Raw genomic sequence first — 25,634 nt, 5'->3', positions numbered from 1 at the left:
CAGTTATAACATGTGTTGTGATTTGATACTAAGTATCTAACAATAATAACAGGTAGACAGGGTATAATAGTAATTCTAACATCTAATAGGAAGTCTTCAAAGTAACAAAGAGGAAACTCTATCATTTAATGAATAAGCAATTTTTATGATAGTGTTTAACAATTACGCTAGTCTAGGCCATAACGGCGCCGTAACTCAAAGTGCTAAAGACTATGTTTGTAGAGACACATTTACGCCGCGCGCCGGCTTCGTGCGCTCGCATTCATAAAGTTCCCGGTCCCTGACCTCTTAAAAACACTGACACATTTGAAACACACTAAAAATATACATAGTTACATATCACCAATCTTAAGCTATCTCATTTGTACGCCGAATCACGTATCTCATACTTCAAAATTGCACTTCAAAATCATTTCCAGTAATTCAATTCTATATCTTAATGGCTAATTTAAAACACATTATAAAACTGCACTTAACACACAGAGCGCAGCCGTATTTTCCGTTGTAAACATGACGGCGGGCAAAGTAATGTTTAATGTATCGCAAGTCTGCGTAGAAGGAAACTCTTATTATAATTCTGCGGGGACGCCGTTTATTCTAACATTCGTGCGCTGACAACTAAACACATCTCCCGTGAGGCGTGCGAAAAGTAAAAGCAAATCCTTCTTCTTAAGTGTAAACTTACACGGCTCATGTTACGAAAGACCGCGCTAATTATGCATCTATATATAGTTTCGTTCAAGAACGAACACTACGGGTTTTAGTCTAAGAGCCGCCTTTAAAATTGTCTACAACTTGACGACAGCTGTCAAAGTTTATAGGGCTTAAATTGGCAATGAGCATCACTTGATCAGAGCTCTTTGCTGCGCCGCGGAAAAATTAACTGTGGTAGGTCACGACGCTTTAACAATTCTGACGCCACATGCATAACGAACACTAGAATTCCCCTCACAACTTGCACCGGCTCACAAATATGGAACTGAACTGCTTTCGTACGTCCGTTACATACGAATTTCTGAACGGCACTACACTGCTTCAGTAATTACGATCAAAAAGAACGCCGCCATTGATAGGAAATGGTGGATAACTTAATTTCGTTGTCCTGCGGGTTCATAAATTATAATTTACTGCCGTGTTCCTGGCCATCGGCTGTGATGAAAAAACGGGCCCTATAATAGAAACGTCTTTTTTTTACCCGCATGTATCGTTTAAGTTAAGTTAGGCTTTCGACCGTTTTCAACTCTGCCTTGTCTTAGTTAAGCAAGAGCCTTGGTTAACAGTGTCGTCTCTTTCTTAGACGAGATTGCAACAAAGGCAGCAAGGTTGAATAATTTATTGTGATTTTATTTCAACTAAAAACACTTAGGTTAGTAATTATCCTTTATTATTCTCTTGTATCTTTCATAGTTCAGGTATAATAATTATGTTTAGTAACACTAGTTTTATATATTATGAATAATTATGAATTATTTTCGTCAATTACATTTTAATTTAAGGTAAAAATTTACTAACCAGTACCTAAATATGTATTGAAGTCTACTTTTGGTTTCTAATAGGGTTAATTTGGAATTGAATTTTATGCTAGAAAGAGACACATATATTTTCTCATGAGACTCCAGTAATAGTAGAAGGGTTTATTAGTTTTGTACGTGGTGGGGCCCATACATCACTGACAACGGCGCCAGCGCAAGCTTTCTGTTGCCGCTGTTAATATTTCAATTTTGGAAAGCTTGTAACAATTCCAAAGCAACTCTGCATTCTATAAGAATCCCTACAAATATGAATATGTTACTTTTTGTTTGTTTGTAATGTATACTCAACTAATCTTGATGAAAGTCGCAAAATACCTATATTTATACTTACTTGCTAGCATGATTCTGATCGATAAGCATAGGTTTATACTTTAGAAGGCGGAGAAGAAACTGGAAACCATACCGAACCATGCAGAAATTAAAAACGTTAGTTGCTTAACTAAACTAAAAAATCTCGTATTTTCTCAAACAAATAGGACGAGAAAATGGTATACATAATTATTTCGTAGTGTGCATGTTAGAGCTACAGGAAAAAAAATCGGTTCTTCAGAGATTGGGAAAAACCAAACCAATCGCGGATGAAGTCACGGGTAACAGCTAGTTAAATACTTATAAACAGTTTTCCCAGGAAGGTAAAAATCCCTACGGACTTTTGCCTACTGGCACAGAGTGTTCAACTCGTATGGCCTAAAATAAACTCCACGAGTTCTTCCAGGGCAACACGGGACTACTTTGTAGTTTGTAATTTGTATAACCTACTACATACTGACTTTCTAAGTTGTTCTCTCTCTCTTCTTTTCTCTCTGTTCTCTTGTCTCTCACCTAATCATGATTCCAGATTAATATAAACTGTTTAGCAGTCAAAACAATAGGTATTTTTCACTCACAACATGCAACTCATTAAAAATTTGCCATAGTATAAAAAAACAGAAAATGTTATTCGAACTTTCACCAACATGGTGGATACTAGACTAAAACGCGCTAACAATCGAATCGTCTATAAAATTTTATTGGTAGATAATTATCGGATTCCTACCGAAATGGTGTGATAAACTTTATTGATCGTTATATCGAGATCCGAAGCAAATCTGAGACTGCCGTGACGGATCCAACATATTCGATACGGGATATAAATGCGGTGTGTGATTGACTAAGAATAATTAAAAAGTAGCAAATGTGTAATGAAACCGAGGTACGTGAACTTACATGCAAGCGGTTATTTATACTTGGGTAGGTACTATACTCATCCATTATAAAGTGATAAGACGTTTTGTTTTTTTAACCGTTATAAAACAATGATTTACTTTAGAAGGCAGGTACTATTATTTGTAGCAAGTATCTTATCTTTACCTCGAAAAAGCAAGTGGGTATACTTACTAATTAAATTTTTTAAATAATAATCCTTATTAATTTTTAAATGCGAAAGTGTGTTTGTTTGTTTGTCCTTGATAACGCCTTAACTAAGCAACCAATCAACATGATTTTTGGCATTGAGTAGGTACCTAACTTGATCCCCGTAGCCTTAGTAAGTTGGTACAAGATTTGCTCGCTCACTAGCGAGGAGTCGTTTTAGAGTATGGCAATACTTTAAATTCGAAGTAAACTGGATCTTATTCACATTGAGTTAAAGCTCAAATTCTTTAGCTCCTGCTTTTGACATAACGCTTGTACCAACAGCATTTGTGTCACTAAAACGAGTTCATTTTATGACGATACAAAGATTGACATGCAAAAACGACCCTTCTATTTCGAGCGACCAAATCACGTACTGAGGCTACTGGAAAACAAACGCTCCTTAAGGAGCCTTTCCGGATTCCTAAAAATCCGTAATAAACGCGGACGATGAACGCGGGCAATATTTAGTTATTATATAAAGCAGCGAAACCGTCTTCTATGCTTTAGATTATGTAATGTCACGTTGCGTCGTTAATACGTGAGCGGGACACTACAAAAGTGACAAAACAGACAGCATATTATATCTAGCTATAATGTAACATCATAGACCTCAAAAAATATTATCCACCTTTAATCTAAGTATTTATTTACGTACTTGTATATTGATCTAATTTAGACACTGAAACTAGACTATTCAATTTTAAAACTACGAAATAGCCAGGTGATGTAGTAAAAGTGATACTCAAATTGTTATATGATTATGTATGAAATAATAATAATAACAAATAATTAAGTATATCGCATGGGCTTTGAATATTGTCGTTACTATCCAATACCAATAAAAAAATGTGAAGCAGTCATTTTGTTATTTTTTTATGGGCATTCTTGTTAAATCCAGACTTCTTTTCTCATATCATAAAAATAATAAAGAACTGATAACAGAACAGAAAGTGGCAGAGAGCTAAGAGGGATCATAGTATTTTTACTTTATAAACATTAGTAAAGTAATTAGTGTAGGGAGCATAGGTTTATAATATTGAAGGTAGGTAACATTAATTAATACTATGAAAGTTGCTTGTTGAAACTCGTACCAAAATTAACACGATTGTCCGACTTAGTTTAAAACATTGTTCTGTAAAACGTTAGTTTCGGCACGAAACCCCTTATATCAAGACAATAATTCTAAAACATCATAAAATATTCTAAGTGCTTTGCAATAACTGTCCTTATATCTAAAGCCAAAGGGTTCATCAAAAGTTTAGGAGACAGAAAAAGGCTGTGTTACGTTACTCCTGAAAAATGAAACTAAGAAGGATAGAAATAAAAATTAATTTCGCTTAACGTTAGTGAGATTTTTGCATCAAACTTAAAGGTGGTGGCGGAGTTATTTATACGAGGTGTATGTTGCCATGCACTGTTTATGTGAAATTAAATATGGTTTAATAGTTTACTTGAAACGGGTTAGGGCTCGGTTGAATTAGTTGGCGCAATTTTATAAAACGACATGCTTCACTTCTAACTTATAGCGTCATTATTTATGCAAGTACAAAATAAACACTTTAGTTCAATTATTTCGATTTTAATTAGCTACAATACTGTTAAAGCCAGGAGGCCATAATAAGTTATTAATATTAAATTATCGATTTTGACATAAGTAAAAATCGTTCTAAATCTAAAATCGTCATAAATCCCTAGTAGGTAATATAATTATATTTAAAAGTGGAAGTGTTTCTGTTTGTTTGTTAGTTTGTTCAGCTCAGCACTGTCCGCCAGTTACTGTTCCTGTCAGCACTGTTCTTAGTGCTAAAAACTTTTGCTGTTTTAAAAAATATTTAATATAAATCTCTTTAAATTATATAGCCAAAAGAACTGTTATAGCTTGCAATGTAGGAAAACCTTTTACGTACTTTACTATTATCATACAACATATTAATTAAAAAGATACCTACTAAGAGAAAAAAGTTTTACAGAATATTTTAATTTATTTATTTATATTTTAAAATAATAATATTGATGTTATGAAAAAAAAAACCTAGTTTACATATCATACAAAAGTTTCGTTTTCGTGTGAGTATTCTGTCGGCGACTGTTGTAGAGTGGAGGATCGTGCAAAATAATTAATTGGCGAGCAGACTTCAAGCGGACCGTTAAAGGTTTGTTGACCACGCAATGCTAAGATTTTGAGCTTTCTAAATAAACACTACATTAACAGATGAATAGTTAAGTAACATTTAAATTAAACTAGTTATATTCTTGGTATTGAGATACTTAGCTGATGACCACGACTTCCGTCCGCTCTTTAAACTTTTTTTGAACCTTTAGGTTTTCTGAAATTAAGATTACTAATCCTTCCATAAGGATACCTATACATAGGAACCAAAGCTTATTTTATTTTTAACTCGCGGGAACGGTACTCCGGTGTTTGAACAGGATAAGAAGTAGATATATGTTATAATATGGGTCTCCAAGATTAAAACTAACTCTGTGTTATTTTTTTTTCAAAACAGGCGGACTGTGCTGAGCTGAACAAACTAACAAACTAACAAACAAACAGAAACACATCCACTTTTAAATATAATTATATTACCTACTAGGGATTTATAACGATTTTAGATTTAGAACGATTCTTCGGTAGACTATTTTAGTCACATTGGAATATGCAGGTTATATTTTGTTTGTTTGTACGTGCTTTTATTGAGTCATCGCTCAATATGAAAGCACCGATGGTCAGTTATGTATAGCGTGACCATAGGTCCCGCTTTGGGCGGGACTTTCCCGCTTTTCGGTTGTCTGTCCCGCTATTGATGAAGAGATCAAAAGGTCCCGCTTTCTCAGTTTTGCTTAAATAAATACGCACAGTTTTGCATACATAAATCTGCACAATATGTCCCGCTATGACGAAATAAACTAATGGTCACATTAGATATGTATTACTTGAGCAATTTCTAATTTAAATGTTTCTATAATTAGGTTTATGAATAGGAGTGAACCTAACCAACTTCAAAATTAATGATACCTAAAGGTGTTTTAAATTACCTAACTAAAATTTTCATTTATCAGTTTGTGCATAAATAATGATTGAATAAATGTGCATTGACACACCTTAAATTACCTACTTAAGTTTGGTAAGTGGGTACTAAAGGGGTTTTTACACCTGCAAAAGTAATTTGCTAAATTGCATGAAGATAACAGTACGGGTTATAATTTTAAAACTAAGCAAAACAGTCACAGCATATTATCATACAAACATCAGCGAACAATTAAAAAGGCTCTTAGAGAAGTTTTGCTATAATATTGCCAAACGGTCACTAGATGGCGTACTTTTGATTCCATACAAATCGTTGTTAACTTTCACGCGATTGAATAAGTAGACGCTAGAAGATCACGATCGATTTGCAAAGCATTGAAAAAGATAAATAATAGATAACCTTTGCTGGCAAAGCTTTACTTACATATAATAGGTAGGTATCTATTACATTGTATATAAAAGAGAAAAAACTTATTTAAATATAGCGTCTACGATTATTTTCTCGGTAATATACCTAATTAGTGTAATCATATAATATTATTTATTAACAATTAGGTAGGTATCTTTAGGTTGATCAGCCATTGCAAGTAACTACCTACACGATTCATTGCATTTTAACCTCTTTATATTTGTATTTGTAATTTTAGGTAACATTTAATAATATTTGGGTTATAGCGTAAGATTAAAAAAAACAATTATACATAAAATTTACATTATCTGAGTTATGGAGTTAATATTGATAGTCACATTTTTATTCAATATTCTTCTTTTTAAAGGTTTCATTGTTAGCTTGCTTTATAAATATTCAATATTAAACGCGATATATGTAGGTATTCTGTCTATATCAGGAAAACTAGACTAGTTCTATACCTATAAGTACTGCGTTAGAAGTTAGAACTGGTAAGGGAATGGGTAAGTATAGCCAATGACTTTTAGGAATTAGAAAGACATTACATTTGCGTATCTACTAAACCTACTACCTACTACTAGGTATTTATACTTACATACTAACTTGGATTTTTTTAAAACATGGAACTTGTAAAATTATTCCTGAGGTAGGCAAGTATTATTGGGCTCGCTAGTCTTGGTCAAATACCCTAACATAACATCCCCGGGGCGGACCGACCGACCAACTTCGACTGCATAATAATACCTATTTATCTATAGGTATGCCCGTAGACGTTAGGTATAATATATCTTTAATAATTGGTAGATATCACACTGCAATTGCAACATAAATGGCACTTTGATGAATTTTTCCATCGTCGTCCTACAGAACTGTCGGCATAATAATTGATTTTATGTTAAAGAATATAAAACATTCGATGGCATTTAAGCTGCGTAAAAATTTGTAGAGACCTATGTTTTTTTTAATTAAAAAAAATCTCTTTACTTCTCATGCCCTTCAATTTCTTGTTTATTTATGCTAATTGTATTAGCCAACTAAAACTGCATTTTATGCTCTTGTGAATAAAATTACCTATTTCAAAGAAGACTTTAATCAGTCAGCTATATAATTCAACCATTGCTGTATGTATTATTTTAAAATTTCAGTTTCATATTACTTTAGTTGAGGAAGCTTAGTAAGAATTATATATTTCGGAAACAAAGGATTGAACGATGTTGAAGGAATACTACATTAAGCGATGGTAGTAAGCCCACAGAGCTCCCTAGTAAAAGTTTATAAATTTCAATACTTTGTGTAACATTTTCCATTAAAAAAAACAATTATGATAAGTCATTTTACGTATCAGACTTAAAACTGAAATGCATGTTAAGCCACAAACCTACAGACTTTATAGAAATACACCTTATAAACCGGATATTGGGTTATGCTATCGATCAAATATGTAGGTACCTACATTTGATCAAAAATTAATAGCTAAGATCATTTTATTCACCTGGTACATACCTACCTGCCTATTGAAAGTTGCACACTATTAAATTAAGAAGAATGTATCTCATAATATTGTTTAAATATTCTGTAAAATATAGGAATAATATTAATATTGTTATCCATAACATATATTTTTATCGACCTACTCCAAATAGAAACAAGGAACGCTAAAATCGGAAAAACAAAAATGGATGCAAGTTCTCAGCAAACAAAGAGTGGAATCGGAACAATTGTAAGATTACTGTAGAAAGTCACGGTTTGGTTGTACGTAACCGATGATTTCCAATGCAACGCGTAATAACCTGACCTGTTCCCAGCCGGGGCTTGGTTTCATTTATCTTCATACGGGGTATTATCTACTTAGATACAGTTAAGTTTTTAGGCGAGATCTATGTAGCTCCGTTTCGGTAATTATTTTTGTAAATCAATTTTTTTTGCAGACCGTACGGCGATCAAACCTTCAATTTACTCGTCTGTACGGAACAAGCGGTGTTTTGTGGTTGGTTATCCTTTAAAAATATATTTTTAGACCTACTCCAATGTCGATTACTAACGCCTTAATATTTTTTAAACGTAGCTGTAAGTACATTAAAGTGGACAATTAATGTTTTGAAATTTTAAGATTAGGTTAGGGACAGTTTGTAAGCCTTGAAAATATAGGTATACTGCACCTACGACATAAAAATTTAAATTGTTCATCAAAAGCCTATCCTACAGCAGTCCACTGCTGGACTATAGGCCTCTGCCAATGGGGTTTGCCTATAATCGTCACGCTGGGTAGACGGGTAAGTGATCGCAGGAGATGTTAGTAGTAGTACAGAGGACGCCGCTGCCCGTATACTACTTTATTCTGATCTGCCGTCACGTTACGGAAATGTCGGTAATTACGTACGTAGGTAAACATTAATATACCTACCTACATACTTTACCGACTATCCAATGGCTTGCAAATAAACCGCTTACCATCCAGTTTTTTATTATCACGTAGGTATGGAAGAAGGACTTTTCATTTCTTTAACTACCTTAGACGACCACTTTATGCACTGCTTACTTAGTTTCTCCTAATTATTTTATTTTAAAGGCCACTCTACCAATTCTTTTCATCACATTTAATAGATTTTTTTTTGGTTTTCTTAACTACTTTATTTACTTATATTTATTATGATTGAATTATCTTATAGATAGTTATTATATTATTTTCATAACGTTAAAATTAAAACTTATTGCAGGTCTGCGCGTGAGTCCCGGAGATCGCGAGCTTTCGTCGCACACAGAAAGAAAGTACGCACACCAATGCAACTCCATATTTATCACTTCACAGCTGCACACCTATGATCGATCCTTATCCAAGATGGCCGTCGGCGAACGCTCAGGCGGGAAACAACGCACACCTCCCCCCGCAATGCAGCCCGTCAATCTTTCTACATCACCGAATTAATTAATATATTTCGAGTTTTAATAATTAATTATTATAGAAAACTCTACAAGCCAAAGAACGTGTTCACTCTCAAACGATTTTTGACTCACTAAAACTCAAAAAACTGAGCGTATTCAAAACTTGAAAGTCATAAAACATATTTCCCCCATTATTAGTTTATGGCTTGCGACTGTTACGGGGCCATTATGTCGTTATTTTTGTGTGTACTCAGTGTTTGTTTTGATTGTGTGCGGTGCGGACGAGCCAATTTGTGGTACCATTAGGAACTATTGAGTAAGTAGGTAGGTAGATACGTAGCATTCTTTATGAATTCAGTTGCTCAAGGCCGTTTTTTATTGTACACGTACCTACCTACCCACTTAAAGCTCTGTACCTAGAGATGAATCTTTCAACCAAAAACATTTTTTGACTAATAAATAATACGCTTATTTTGGTATCTAGGTTACCTACCTACCACAACAAGAAACAGTTTTTTTTTTAAATCTAAACAATTTGAATTATTATTATCATAAGAATTTGTAGTTGTTAAAACTTTTATGAGTTTAATAAAGGTAAACTTTTGTTGATTATTATCTAAATTAATAATTCAAAGTATGGACATTTTAGTATAAATCCAGATATAAAATAAGTTATAGCTATTCGTAGGTGTCTGTATGTAAATAAGGTGGAAATAATTTACATTCGAATCGCGTCGATAACATAAAGTAGAGCACTCTTCAAGACGGGCGCCATGAGTCAATGTTGCGTCAGTCCGTATTTTACTGGAGCTAAAGATTTATAACTAAACTGTTTGTATTCAATAGTTAGTACCTACGCGCTTGCAATTTTTTATTATTTATAATAGGTACTATTTAAATATTAATTCAAACAATCACTCGGATAAACAAAGTTGACCCCAACGGTTTAACAGGATAGGATTTTTTTTCTATTCTTATTATAAATAGTTTGGGAAAGTATGACTATTGAGTTAATGCTGTAGTCCACCACGCTGGCCCAGTGTGGAGGTGGACTTCACACACCCTTGAGAACATTTTGGAGAAATAATCAGGTAGGTATGCAGGTTTCCTCACGTTTTTTTTCACCGTTGCAGCAAGTGATATTTTAATTTCTTAAAACGCACATTCCTTAGAGGTCCTTGCTGGAATTCGAACTCGACCCCTCGAAAGTTAAGTCAAAGTCCTAACCACTGTTATCACCGCTTATTCCTGTACATAAAAATTAACAGTATTTCTAAGCAAATAAAAATAGAATAGTAAGAGGATAAAAACAAAGCAAATTTTAGTTTATTTCAAATAAAATATCATAATATTATATTATTTTGATGCTCCATCAAATTGAAACAGTGTCGCCTTTTGAGAAAATTTCCCACAGAGACTAACTTTGTCTATTCAATGCTAATCGACTTTTAGTCAAATAACTTATTTCCAGACATCACTCAATTAGTCACCATTAATTTAGTATTCTTATCTAACTATAGGATTTATATCTTACACAAATGTTAATACTGAGGTGTTTTGCCAATAGATAGATATGCATGGAATATTGACCTTTATGGTACGTTTAGGTACTACGACATAGCGAATTGTTTTAACCGTTTAGTTGAGTTGTCATATTTGAGATATTAAAACTATTGTGTTTAATATGACAAAATCATTGTTCCTTCCTCTGTATTTTGTTTCCTTATATATTATATTTCCTTAAGTCTGTGGATCGTAACACTATAGGTATCACCCCAGTGGACTAGAACCTTTCCGAATCAACTTGTTTATAAGGCAACTTTCGTTCAAGGTTCGACCGCACTATCGCACGTTTTAAATAATTGAAGGCCGGCCATTATACAAAAGATTGGGTATAGGCTCTACTTACAAATTACTAGAGAACACCGCCGGCCATTTTGAGACCTTGGACTTTTATAATTATGCTATTGAAGTAGGTTCTTATCTTATAAACAGCTACTGTTTTCATGGTTAGAATAAACGTTTGTGTAAAATTATAGATATGAAGATAAAAATGTTACAATTAAAAGTTATAACGCCTGTTCTCTATCTAAAACTCTACCTTTTCTACTATATACTTTATGAACTTTGGCTGTGGGGTGGGCTTTAAAGTTCTATTGAGAATAAAAAAAATTAATAACTTTATAAAAATACTTATTTATGTAAAAACTACATTGTGTAAAAATTTCAAGTCAATCCAATTGCTACTTTTAGAGTTATGCGAACACAAACATAGGAAACCTGATTTTTATATTGTATAAAGATAACGAAACAAAAGAATTATTAAAAATCAATTGCATTCGAATTCCAATTGTAAAAAAAACCACAGTAATAAGCAGGACGCATGTACCTTGAAGTGAACAACTAGGTAGTGATTACAATATCTCATTTCCCTTTAATAAAGGAGCATTTAAAATATTTTGCCCCGAGCGAAATTCAGTCGCCAATTTTGGAACCTGTTTAGAAATTATAGGGTCAGGTAAGGTAAGGTTAGATGCAGGTTGTAACGCCAACTTGAAACGTTGTACCTACGTGTGATGAAAAAATATTTTCAACTAGCAGTTAGCGGCGAATTTGTCCGCACTGAATTTCATGTTTTCCGTTTCTAGCGGTACTTACCTACAAGATGACTGAAGATCTGCCAAAATAGCTATACTTTATATCATCCAAAATAAAAATTCTTTAAAGTCTATGTCTGTCTATGTAAAGTCTGTGAATGTATATCCTTTTGTATATCGTTGTATCTCTTGTTTTGTTCTCTCCCATCTCATCCTCATCTCCTACCTCCCTTTTATTGTAATTTGTTAAGTATATTTTAATTGTAATGGAATTTTATTTAAAGTAAATGTCTTCTGCCACAAGGGTCTTTGTTTCTTACCGAAATAAATTATTTTTGGACTAGTTATCATGCTATCATCCATCATCGCAAATTAACAACCTTGGCTGGATCAAAAAGGTTATAAATTCAAAAATAACTATTAAGTTACAAAAAAAACTAATTTGCATGCGCTAAAATAGCTGAAATTATTATAATCTAGCAAAATATAATATTATAAATATTAATTACGTGGCGATATCATCATCGTCATGAATATTTTAACGGACGCTTAACGAAGACAATAAGCCCTACAGCAAAGTTAAAATCCATATTCTACCTAATAATGTGCTGATGCAAATCTTTCCGTTTTCGTCATTACCAAGCCACTAAAGGACACTGGTCTTCTCTTGCAATGCGAAGGTCCGTAGTCCACCCGCTGACCAAGTGCGAATTGGTTGACTTCCTTTGAGAACATTATGGAGAGCTTTCAGGCATGCAGGTTGCCTCACGATGTTTTTCTTCAACTTATTAAATTGCCTGTCCATTGTTATCTTTTTGTTTATTGATATGATGATGATACATGGCCAAATGGCAGCGGCTCATGTTAGTAGTTTCCTATGATCAGTGGCGTTTACATGCGGCCGATTTGCGCAGTTTGCAGCGAGCCTGCTTTCTGAGCCCAAGGCCGTGCGTTCGATTCCCACTACTGGAAAATGTTTGTGTGATGAGCATGAATGTTTTTCAGTGTCTGGGTGTTTATATATATATTCTAAGTATTTATGTATATTATTCATAAATCTTAGTACCCATAACACAAGCTACGCTTTCTTTGGCGATGTGTGTATCGTCTTAGTATATATATTTATATTTATGCATAAGAGCAACCAACCAAACATTTTAAACAACTCGTAAAGAAGGACTTTTTTTTCCATCTTATGTGAACTTTCTGCTCTATATCTTGCTAGTGCTCAGGCCGCGATTGCCAGAGAGTCGCAGGTTCAAATCCTGTCAATTCCGAAAAAAAAATGTTTATATGCATATTCAATTTATAAAAATTTCTGTTCTATGCATAACATGGTAAAAAACTTTGTGCACGCCACTTTCTGTGGTCTATTAAAAAAGAAATGATAAAACGCACTACCGCGCGTCTTACTAAACATCAAGCAGATGTTATTAATAAAGTTATATAGAATAATTATTATTAAAGTTTTCTAAATAACCTTCTCATCTTAATTTTAAGTGTCAGTGCATACAAAATCATTAGAATACAATTACACAAGCTTACCTAATAACTTTTTGTTTCATGTAAGAATAATTCCACTAATTAACAACGTTGCATTTAAACCGCATCATCAAATTAATCTCCAATTTGTAGTCATCTGGTTAAAAATTCGTATTTGTGAGAACTGAAAACTTCATCAGTGGTTCCTTACAAAAATACATTAGTAGGTACCTACGTTTTTATCAAGTAGGAGGCATGGATTTAGTTACCCCCCTCATTAGTAGTTAACCCCCCCCCCCCCCCCCTCCAACCAGTAGTTAGGTTTATTTTGGTTTCGTGGGAAAGAGACTTTGGCTGTGGTTAGTTACACCCAAAGGCGTGCCGATTTAGCGTTCGTATACGATGCCGCGTTGATACTGACCTTACCCCTAATCTTAGACTGCGTCATAACAGGGCTAGATATAACTGAAATAAAAAAATAATATAAATGTAATTTTTATTGCGGCTCAAGATTTCGTCATATCAACCCATTACCGGCCCACTACACCACTGGTCTCCTACCACAATAAGAACGGGTTAAGGCTGTACTCCACCACGCTGCTCCAGTGCGGATTGGTGGACTCCACACACCTTTTAAAATATCATCGAGCACTCTCGAGAAACAAGTCATATTTTAATTACTTAAAACGCACATAACTTAGAAAAGTTAGAGCTGGGACTCGAATTCGGCAAGCCGATAGTGAAGTCGAGCTCCTAACTACTATCTCTCACCGTTTCACTGGGCTATAACCACTTCACCGGTTTGTTCAGTCATACATTGTTTTTTGAGTTTTTAACCAATAGATAAGTTAATCTGCATAAATAAGGCCCTTAAGTGCAGCCCGTTTTGAATTAAATTTGTGCTGGTTATATTGCTCAAACTTAGCCAGGTACCTACATGTTTACAGAATATTTTCACATACCCATAACAAGAAATTTAGCTTTAGTCTAAAAAATAATCCAAAAAGTCACACAATAAAAATTTCGATAGAACCCTAAAACGTCGCTTGTATGCAAACAATTTCTGCTCGGTGATTTATAAGGAACTACATTTTGCTTTTTTCTCAACAAAATAATTACACCAGCGCATTTATCTTATATTTTTCCCCATTTAAATGATTATTCATTTTTGTAATGGATGAGCACTAATTTAATTACGATAAAATGCAAAAGATTTCATATTAATTTAAATACGGTTGAACTACGTTCATAATAATTTTTGTCGTAATACTTAATTGAATTCATTTTTATGGTCATACACAAAAATCGGAAGTTTTACTGTTAGATAAAAACCTATTACACAATTAAATAGGTTACTAATGTAAAATAATGTAGATTATAAAACGCGTTATTAATTTATTAGCTAAACTTTGTAGCCTAATGTATGTGTTATTTAAAAGGATTTATGGCAAAAGGAGTCTGTATATGATTGTTGATACAAAAAGATCTTTCATGATAGGTATGGTAATAAACCTAGTATTTTTTAAGTTTCCGTAGCGGAAGGTCCGACCGTCCGTCTGTCTGCCGTCCGTCAATTTTCCCAGCTCTTTCTTATATTGCCAGCATTAAATGATGCTCTTTGTTTTTGATATAGGGAGATTCGAGCTAAGAATGAGAGCCAAGTTTGTGAGCTAGGGATGCGTTAGAGAGCACTTCACAACTTAGCAATAGTTGGAACGTTCACACATTTTCGTAGTCTAGCTTTAACCTCGTACTGACTCAGGCACATATAATTGCTAAATTGGGTCAATAATTAAATTAATGAGTTTGCGTCTCTATAGGTCAACAAAAGAACAAACTTCCATACATAATTTGTATCGAGGAACAATGTAGACTGGTAAATACATTACCCATCTACTATCATCGCACAGTTGGGTTAAAAACATGGGCTTCAACTCCAAATTTCAAAAGAAGAAACCTTCCTACCAATTATCCGAAACACACGTCGAAATCGAATTGAAATAAAATTTGAAAGCGAGATTGTTTCGACTCGCAGACTACGAGTTCTTAAGGCCCCTTCTCAGCGTTTTCATGCGCCTTTTCATCAGTGAAATACACACTAAGAAAATAATATTTTTGTGGATACCTATTTAATAAAAAAAATCTGTTGTACGTAAGAACTAAATTTCAAACAAACCAGCTAAAATATTTTTTTAGCAATATTCAGATATATTTATGTTATTACCAATTTCTCTTCATTCAGTTCTTTCCTGATTTGATTTCGTATAGATACTTTTTAACAATGTGATTAATATAAGACCCTTATTTAGTTAATATGTTTTTAAGCCTTAAGGTAGCACTGTCAGCAAAACTTTGGTATTCTTGGGATTTTGGATTCATTCTGAAATGATTGTGATAGGTAGACATTTCACAGTGTACAAGTATTACAAGTTAAGTACATAGTATTTGTCTACATCGTCGGCTGAGTGGCTCTGTTTTTTCTAATTAGAAACATAGTCAGCGAGTCACCATTACGACTGAAAACATATGCAGTTTTCCAAGACTGAATTAAGCTTTTTTGAATTTTGGACGAAAATATATTTTGCATCAACGGTAGGCCCTTAAGGACAGGACCTCAGACGGGCCACATGGGCCACGTCCTTGTATTGTTTTCGCGGCCCGCGTTGCGTGAACCGGAGTGAAATATGGCCGACAGTCCGACTACTTATTTTGGTTAGTTTTATTTTTTAGGCCGTGTTACTTAATTTTATCAAGTCGCATGAGTTATGAGAATCGAGACCACACGCGCGTCGTGTTAATTACGCCTTAGTAGGCATCGAATGGCCGGTGTTACCGTATCACATTCATTGGATTACCCGATTTCATTGGGTTCAAGATTTCATTAAGTTCGAGGTCGTTCCAAGTGTCGGTTCCTGGTTTATTTACTTGCTGTTTAGGCGTTTCCTTATATACGAACCCAAAAAAAGTAGACCCCATTTGTGTATTAATAAAGGAATATGAAAAAATAACCTACTTAGTTACAATTTTTATACTCATTGCATCGCTGTTACACGTAATAAATTTTTTTTGGAACTAAATAATTCTTATTTGAACAAGTTCTAATTTCAATGGTATTGTACCATTTGAGGTAGGTAGTTGGTGAGAGCACTGCACTGAAGACTCTATTATAACATCTCACTGACTTGATTAAATTAAGGAACCTACTACCTATAACAAAAAAAAATATGTTTTAAGATTTATGTATTCAAGCATCATCATCTTTTACTTTTTTCAGGTAAAAAAGAGAAATGTTTTAAAGTATTTATTGATGAGGGATATGAGTGTTAAACAAAAAAATCTAATCGATAATAATATATATAATATAAAATTATATTTGCTTAAGATTAAAAGTAACAAGTATGATTTTCTTGTATGATTAATTTCCAACAAGGCATTTTTATTTTTTGCGCTTTTTACCGTACGCTTTTTCAGTTTTTCCCACTTTTTCATTTTAGTTTTTAATATTATTAATTGCTTGTTTGGATTAATATATAAAATATAAATATAACCCAGAACCTAGTCTGTACAGACGAGCGATCGAGTGACAAGCTTAGAAACAAAAATGGTAATAATTTTTGCCTAGCTATTTAACTTTATTTAATCGAAAAAGTTTATCCTTTAATATTTCAAAGTTTTGTAAATACAAGGACGGCAGGAAACTACCTTTGAAATAAATAAAAACTTCTGTCTTCTGTTACCAACAGAAAAAGGGTTATTTGTGTCTACATAATGTTGTGTTCATCAAATAAGCAAGAAGTGGTCGTATATTAGCCAGTTTTTACCAGTTATTTTTTTGTATGTGGCATAACCTACCTTCATGATAAATAAAAACTCATATTACCCGACTGTTATAGAAGGAGGTTATTTTGTGTTTATGTAATGTCGAGTTCATCATATCAGCGAGAAGTGGAATAAGTATATATTTATTGTTTAATAATTTATATACTACGACAACGCACTCATCGCTATCTAGCCCCAAAGAAGGTAAGCATAGCTTGTGTTATGGGTACTAAGATGACTGATGAATATTTTTATGAATAATATACATATAAATACCCAGACACTGAAAAACATTCATGCTCATCACACAAACTCAAACGGGTCGCTGCAAACTGCGCCAATCGGCCGTTAATATTAATATTGACCAGTTTTTGACTATTGCCTGGTAGGTGGCCTAATTACCTACCTTCTTAGTAAAAAAATAACTCCTATTTACCCCCGACTGTTACAGAAAGAGGTTAGTTTGTAGCTTTGTAATGTCAAGTTCATCAAAGGAGCGAGAAGTGGTCGTGTATTAGCCAGTATTCGAATCCAAAGTTAATAATAATGCGCCCAAACTAGATCGGGCCATTGACCCGGGCGGGCGTACGGCGGCGCGCGCGCTTCTACACGGGGAGCTCTAAAATGCTTCACTGGGGCAGAACAGGCCATGTTAGGCGAATGCTTGAATAGCAAAGTTAGTTCAAAAATCGTTAGCATATAAAACTGGATCCGCTATAGCATATCGAAAGAAATATCAACAAATTCACTTTGTCTTATGTCCAGGATTAAAGTGGCGTAAGTCGGGCCCAAAAATTAGTTCTAAACAAAAAATTACGACCGTACGTTGCTGCGTGAATGAAAAACTAACCAACATACATTGACAACAACTTTGCTCGGCGAAAATTCCAACTCTTCTACAGTTTTATTACTTTTATATTTACTTGCACTTAATTTTGAGATTACGTCGTGCTATAGGCAACTCTTGTAAGACATTTTATACCGAGTGAGCGGGTGTTGGAAAGTTTGAGGTTTAATTATTAGTGGAAGCACATATTAAATATAATAAAAAAATCTGATTTAATTACTTCAATGATGAAAAGATTAAATATCGACGACACACGACGCAAGTGCCCACTTTTAGAATAATTATAATTGATGGAGCCAACAAAGTATTTTATTTCAATTTTAATACGATTCTGAATAAGATACTCCACGTACAGCGCCATCTCTCAAATAATCGCTACAAGAAGTTTACTTTATTATACAACTCTGATAAAAAAACTTCTCAATGACATCACAAACCAACCGTGGACTCGATATGAGCTTCGTTCAATTTTACTTTTGGTTACTCTTTAGTTTTCTCTTTTAAGAATTGATTCTAAAAGTTAGATGTGTGTTAAAGAGATAGATAGGTTTGACTATTGGACAGATGGACCGAATAAAACAGTGGATTCACCGAAGTAAAGGTGAACTCGCTTAGCTCAGTAAATTAATCCTTAATATGCTGTATGAGCTTTATACATAGGTAAAACTATAAACTTTTCAAATAAATAGGTAATATAACCCGAAGGATCATCATCATCATAACTTCCCATTACCCTACAATTACACTACAGCGCACGGGTTTACTCACACAATGAGAAGGATTAAGCCCATAGTCCACCAGGCTGGCCCAGTGCGGATTGGTTTACCTACTTCGCACGCCTTTGAGATTATTATGGAGAACTCTCAGGCATGCAAGTTTTCTCATATTTTCCATCACCGTTGAAGCAAGTGAAATTTTAATTAGGTACTTAAAACGCACATAACTTAGATAAGTTAGATGTGCGTGCTGGGATTCGAACTCGGCCACCGAAAAGTGAACCTGAAGTCCTAACCACTGGGTTATCACCGCTTACCAGTAGTATAAAATGAATACATTTTTAAAAATAAGAAGGAAGTGCAATTTATTGAATAATTTATTTCGACTCATTATTTAAATTTATTTGTCCGTTATCTTAACGGTAATGGGAATATTTATTATTGTGTATCAATTCATTTAATTTACGTCAACTATATAATAAATTATAAAATTTTATTATACTACAATAAAGTTTGAATGACACTCAAATCTGTTACACTAATAAGGTGTTAACGAGGGTCGTTCGTTTTATGTGCTTTTTATTGGTACTTAAACTGCGAGCTACCTGCGTTCCGTTCTTACTGGTATCTTATTAGAAAGACCGACCCTATGGGAATCTTCAACGTTATCGATGTATATAACTTGTATTCAATTAGCATTTCTCACATATTTAACATAATTAATTAGATATTTTTGAGTTCTTGAACAATAAAATAAAGTGGACTACAGATTCGATAGTGCGTCATTTTAGAGCTTTCATTCAAGTAGATAAGCAACTCTATGGTCGTTTCGATTAACCGTTAATTAATAATTTCTTTTCGCTTAGAAATGAATAATTTATTAATCCACCGTTGATCTATTACAGATATTTTATATAAAACGCTTTTTCTACTTTCATGGAATAGGATAATCATGAAAAAAGATATGGTGAGTTTTAGATTTTGAGGAAATACGTAATCTTTATTATTATTTTTTACATCAAATAGCCAATAATCGCAGGAATGATAAGTTTTAAATTCTTGTCTAATAAATTCGAAATACTAAATTTTAGTAGATCATCGCAAATGAAAATCGAACTTATGTGAAGTTGAAAATATTTATTTTTGTTTTCTATAGGTACTAAATAATAATTAAAGTTATTTAAGTTTTTTATTATTAATATATTATATCAAATATTATTTATTTTAGTTTCCATAGGATTCGAATAATCGAAGGCATGGTAAGGTTTATATTTTTAATAAATTGGTAATTAATAGACTTACCTGCTATGGCCATCCAAGGATAAAATGTGTGGTTGGAGGGCTGGTGTTGGACAGGTTGCGCTGAGGCCGCGGCTCCGGGTAGTGTACACTGGTTCCCCCAGGGAAGACCTCGTCCCGGACTCGACGACTCACTGTATCGCGCTTCAGGCGTGCATGCTGCGGGCCTCACGAGCGCGCCGAGACTCGAACCCCACGCCTCCTTGCCACCGTAACCGTTCTGTTGCTCGCCACCGGCTTTCGAGCAGTCAGCCTTAGCGTACTGCTGTTCTCCCGCGTAAATTTTACAAGCAGCTGCCACCGATGCATCGTACGGCGAATCCTGAGGCCTGGGCTGATGCAGCGCATGAGGTTGGGCATAGGTCAAGCCTAAAGGAAACCCGCGGTACTGGTCGCCGCCACCGCCGCCCTGGTGCACCCCATGGGCGCCGTAGAAACCGCCCTGCTCGAAATAGGAGTTCATTCTGATCACAGACACTAACGTCACTCGGGGAACACTTATGTCATCGCGGCCCCGCGTGCCGTGATAACGCGAACGTCACTCCGAATAGACGAGTGTGTGTCAACTTTATTAATTTTATTGCCTATTAAACGTCACCCGACCGTCATAATGTGTTTCATCGGCGATAAAGGCCGGCCGACTTGTGTTTACTTTTTACGATTATTTTACGACTGTAGAGCACGTGCCGCGGTTTTACGAGTTTTTAAACGCTCCCGTGTGTCTCATGTGCCGGGTCGTCACGTCACTTCGCGTCACGTGCGAGTGGCTGAGTGCTCGGTTCAGATTGGAGTGGACATGTGGTGGAGGCGTGTGTCGCGAGTGAAGTTTGCAGTCGCGATTGCACAGCGAGCGACTATAAGCCGGGAGCGACCGGCGCGACTGGGCTCACGCAGTCTACTAAGCGCACGGAGTCGAAGAGGCCACGCGCGCCGCCCCGCGCGCCGCCTGCGATACCGACACTGACGATTGTTCCGTCCCCTTTTCGCTAATCACTATAAATATTATCAGTCACGCTCTTTTCCCTCGCTTATCACTCCTCCTGAGCCACGTGCCCGAGCCTGAAGCTGTAATGCTGACAAACGCTGTTTACTTTACTCTTTCATCAACTCTACATTCCTGAAAAACAGTCTATCCACTTCAACTTTATTAAAAGAATAACACAAACATCAAAAAGTACCTATAATATAAAAAATTAAACTTTGAATGGCTAAGTGTCACTTGTTAGCACTTAAAATCGACTTAACGCGGCTCACTTAAGTCAACAAGCAAAAAATAACACCTACAAAAGGCCAATAATGACTTGGCTACTGAAAAGTAAAGCCGCAAAGTCGTAAACTCATAAACGTACAATTAGTGAAACGGGCCAGTAAAGAAAAGATTTTACAACCACTCTCGGTCGGGTACAATGAGCGCGCAGTATCGTAACAAGGTGCTGAATAGAGTGAGAAGTCGTAAAGATGATTATTATTTCTTCTACTACCTGTTTTATGCGAGTAGAGTCTCTGTTACTGTCGCTCGCGGAGCGTTATCGTACGTTCGAGTGGGATGGGTGGTATTTGTGGAACGCGTATTGCGTGGACTGAGTCGCGATATGTATAGCTGTCTCTTTCGGACCCAGTGTGGCGCGTGCAGTGGAAGACGCACTATCGAAGGGTAAACAATAGTGCATTATCGCGAGAGCACTCAGTTCGCGCGTCCAAATGAAGTCATCAAACGAATGAATGGCTCTTGGAGCGGTGTACGGGGTCCAACGACACGCTCGCATTTTTATTGTAGCCTCTTTAAACAAATATTTACGCGTAAAAAGGGTTGGGCGGCTTTGCAACAATATGATGTTTCAATAAAAATAAAAAATAAATGTATGAAATTGGTATTTAGGACTAACAGAATAATTTGTCGTATGGCAGTGGCAAAGTCTCTCAACATTTTGTCTGAAATTATTTATTTTATTATATGTAGGTAATTTCATTAATTTGAACCTAGATAGAGCAGGTATATTATTAAAATATTTTAAATAATAATATCTTCATCCATATCAAATACATACAATTTTCTTCTATCTAACTAATTTTATTTAAATGAGTTGTCTAGTGGAGTAGGTACCTATCTATATATTTCACTGTAACATATTTCAGCCAATCAATGTATTAGCAGCATATAAATTATAAAAGCATCATAGAGCTTACTTACGATTTAATGTAGGTAGATAGACTCCCTAAAAACTTAATTCTGACCCATCATCAGAACAGTTTATGCTACCAAATGGATCCTAAGGTTGCCTTGCAGAGATCGCTACTGAGTGATAAGGCCGCCTTTTGTATTCCACTTCAGTCTTTGTTTTTCTATTCCCCATTTTATTTCCCAAACTTGTGTACAAATAAAGAGTTTAATAAAAATAAAATAAATTAAAATTGCATCTGACAAATGCAGTTAAAGTTGCATCTGACTGTGGATGAAACGAGCTTAGTATCAATGTATCTAAAGTGCTTATAAGTGAGTGAAATGTCCTAGGGTTTCAGTTCACTAAGCTAAAAGTAAGGACGTTTAGTCTCATATATTCATATTTTTTAGAGGCACTGAGCTCAGCTCATTGTTTTTTTTTGCAGATGATTTACCTTCCGAGCCTACAAACTGATTTACCTATTTGACTAGTAACCTAGGCCTACTTAAAATACCTATACTTATAGTTTGTGAGAAATACATTAGATCTGTATCTATTTCTCAATTTTTGCCATGAAGATAGAACAGACTTTAAGATATGATGTCAGTCTAAGAGTAACAAAACATTAATATAACTTAGTTAAACCTTACTGTAGATGGTATGCCACATTTATTTGAAAGGCTCAAAAGTATCTCAAAACTAACTCAATGAGAAGCAGCGTGTAAAGTCAAACCCTAAATCCTTCTCTCCTTTGAGAGAGCAGTCCCAGCAGTATGACGATCTGATGAAAGGTTTCAGAAATCATGAAGCTTTATGCACAATTTGGAGGGATTCCTATTAACTTTTCTTATTCCACATTCAAAAATGTTTTAATTTGGTCGCCGTTGAAAATATTGGGGCTGTTAGCTATCGAGTTAGGGAATTAAAAGTCATTGAACCCCGGTCAATCTTGCCATATTGGAGTAGCGTTAAGTGGCAAAACTCTAAATCCATATATCCTAAGAGAGGGGAGGTCTCGGCAGTGGACCTTCAATAAAGCTGATGATGGTAGTTGACTTAGGTGGTTACAAAGTAACAAGAAGGTTTTATATAGGTAACACAAACGTTTCTATTTTTAAGATTAAGAAGTTACAGGGTAAAAACCAAGTCAAAAAACCCTTATAAAAACATGACCGTTTAACGTCTCAATTAATGTTGATGGTTAGGTTAGGTTAGGTTAGTTAGTTTCTAAGTTAGTAGGTAGTTAGGTAGGTTAGTTCCTAAGGTTGGAGCATATAAATATATAACAAACGTCTTTGATGTAATTTTATCGTGACTTAGAATAAGATACTTCTATCTCATACTTTTACGTATACCTACTACGAGAATGGAGTTAGGTGTCCTTAAAATTCAGTAGGGTAAGGTTGCCATTATCAGTGCATCGCTTTGCTTGAACTGCTTACGTTTGTCTGAAACGTTTATCGTATAAATAGTCTGTTATAACGAGACGCTAGCTGGTCAGCAAGCAGTCCCTCGAAATTCAGTTTCACCACAGGCATCGTTGTGTTAGGATGTCTATCGGTTTATTTCACGAGCTACCGATTTAAAATGTATACTTTACGTTCATTAAAACTATATCAGCGCACTACAGAGCACGAGTCTCCTCTGTGAATAAAAATTTTTTAGGCCATCGTCCACCACGCTGTCCAAATGCGGATTGGTAGACCTCACACGCCTGTATGAAGAACTCTGGCATGCAGATTTCACGATATTTTCCTTAGCCGTTAAAGCAAGTATATATTTAACTGCTTGGCGAACAGCTTCGAAGAGTTAGAGGTGCGTGCAGGGGAACAAACTTGGCCCCTTAGAAAGTAAGGGATTCTAACCACAAGGCTATCACCATTTCATTCTACATAAGGTGCAACCTTTCAAATCAATTTGTGATTCGCGTTGGCTACGGAGTTCGTAATCAAAACTCTAATGAACCTACCTAAGTGAAGACTAGGAGGTTATGTTACGGTTTATGTTTGACGGCCGACTGGAGCAGTGGGCAGCGACCCTGCTTTCTGAGTCCAAGGCCGTGGGTTCGATTCCCACAACTCGAAAATGTTTGTGTGATGAATATAAGTGTTTTCCAGTGTCTGGGTGTTTATCTGTATATTAAAAGTATTTATTCATAAAAATATTTATCAGTCATCTTAGTACCCATAACACAAGCTACGCTTACTTTGGGGCTAGATGGCGATGTGTGTATTGTCGTAGTATTTTTATTTATTATTTATTTATTTATTTATGTTTGTTTGTAGTCAAAACTCTAATGAACCCACTTAAGTGAAGTCTAACGTGCGGTATGCTTGCCTAGCTTGTATTCTATTCTATACCTATTTAAGGAAGACTATTAACCCTTACAGGAATCTTAACTGAAGAGCATTTCAGATCTGGAAGTGGAGCAACTGGCTTTGTATACAGTCAATTACGTATCCATGGGACGCCTCGTGGTTTCTTACCGAACCGTATGGCAGCACAAGTATCTACGAACGGGAAGAAAGGTGAGCTCTGGTTATTTCTGAAATAAATTAACCTAGGTTTTTTGAATGATTCTAAAATTGTTTGTTTTCTAGGACGTTATTAATAAAAGTATAATGTAACCTCAGAATGTCGTGTTTTTTCACAGTTCTTATGGCTGCACCTTTCAAATGTCCATTCGTGAAAAACACTGCATACCTTACTATTCCAACGTGATGCCACGATTATTATTGAGGAGCACAGAGTCTATTAGATTTTATTAGTCATGAAAAAGAACCTACAACAATGAAATTTCGTCCTTCGGAGCTTTCAGTCCGAACCTTTGTAAACTTTTATTGACGCCAAGCTACGATATTCTAATAAGAAAAAACTAGTGAACTTTCGCACTAACTACTAATAGGTACACCTGATAATATTCCTATTGGCTCTTTTGCACAAAAAAAATACATGTTTTTTTTTTAAAAAATATGTTAAACTTCGAACTTCGGTTTAAATTAATTAAAAATAATATCTACCAAGAAGCGGAGGTGTGTTGAATAAATTAGATTGAAATTCAAATTTGTTTTATTTAGTTTACCTATCTCGTAACTCGTTGTATTTTATCTATCGAAATATTATTAAATATGTGTTACTTAGATCCAACAATTACATATATGTACCTACTAGTTACAATAATATAAATATTGGTGGAAAATAAAACACGTAGCCGAGTAGTCTTAAATCTGATGGCAAGGACAGTGCATACGAGCTATGCCTTCTTACTTGGCCTGTTTTTCGCGAGCAAGACAACTTCTACTTTGAAAAGCTTAAGACGTAATGCTGCTATGGACTAAATTAGGTAAGCTCTGAAATTGTGTCTTATTTTCCGGTCACTAGGTGGCACCACCCGCTTTCTGAATGCAATTTTACATCATCATATCATTACCGGCCCGCTACAGGCAACGGGTCTAATACAACGTC

At 35.1% G+C, this 25,634-nt stretch overlaps 1 protein-coding gene across 2 annotated transcripts in view; it reads right to left on the bottom strand.

Moving 5' to 3' along the window:
* LOC120626850 (homeotic protein ultrabithorax) overlaps positions 1-20,884 on the bottom strand; it is a 194,561-nt gene extending 173,677 nt beyond the window's left edge. For both annotated transcript variants that reach the window (XR_005658877.1, XM_039894626.1), the window contains exon 1: positions 20,011-20,884. Coding sequence is in view for 1 of the 2 variants with exons in the window: in XM_039894626.1 (XP_039750560.1) it covers positions 20,011-20,470 (460 nt within the window). In the remaining variant the exon portion in view is untranslated. The remainder of the gene's footprint in view (positions 1-20,010) is intronic.
* Between the last annotated feature and the right edge of the window lie 4,750 nt (positions 20,885-25,634).

This window comes from Pararge aegeria, chromosome 10, assembly GCF_905163445.1.
Source record: "Pararge aegeria chromosome 10, ilParAegt1.1, whole genome shotgun sequence".
NCBI lineage: Eukaryota > Metazoa > Arthropoda > Insecta > Lepidoptera > Nymphalidae > Pararge > Pararge aegeria.
The sequence above is the reverse complement of the archived record's forward strand: the minus strand, read 5'-3'. Positions and strand labels throughout refer to the sequence as shown.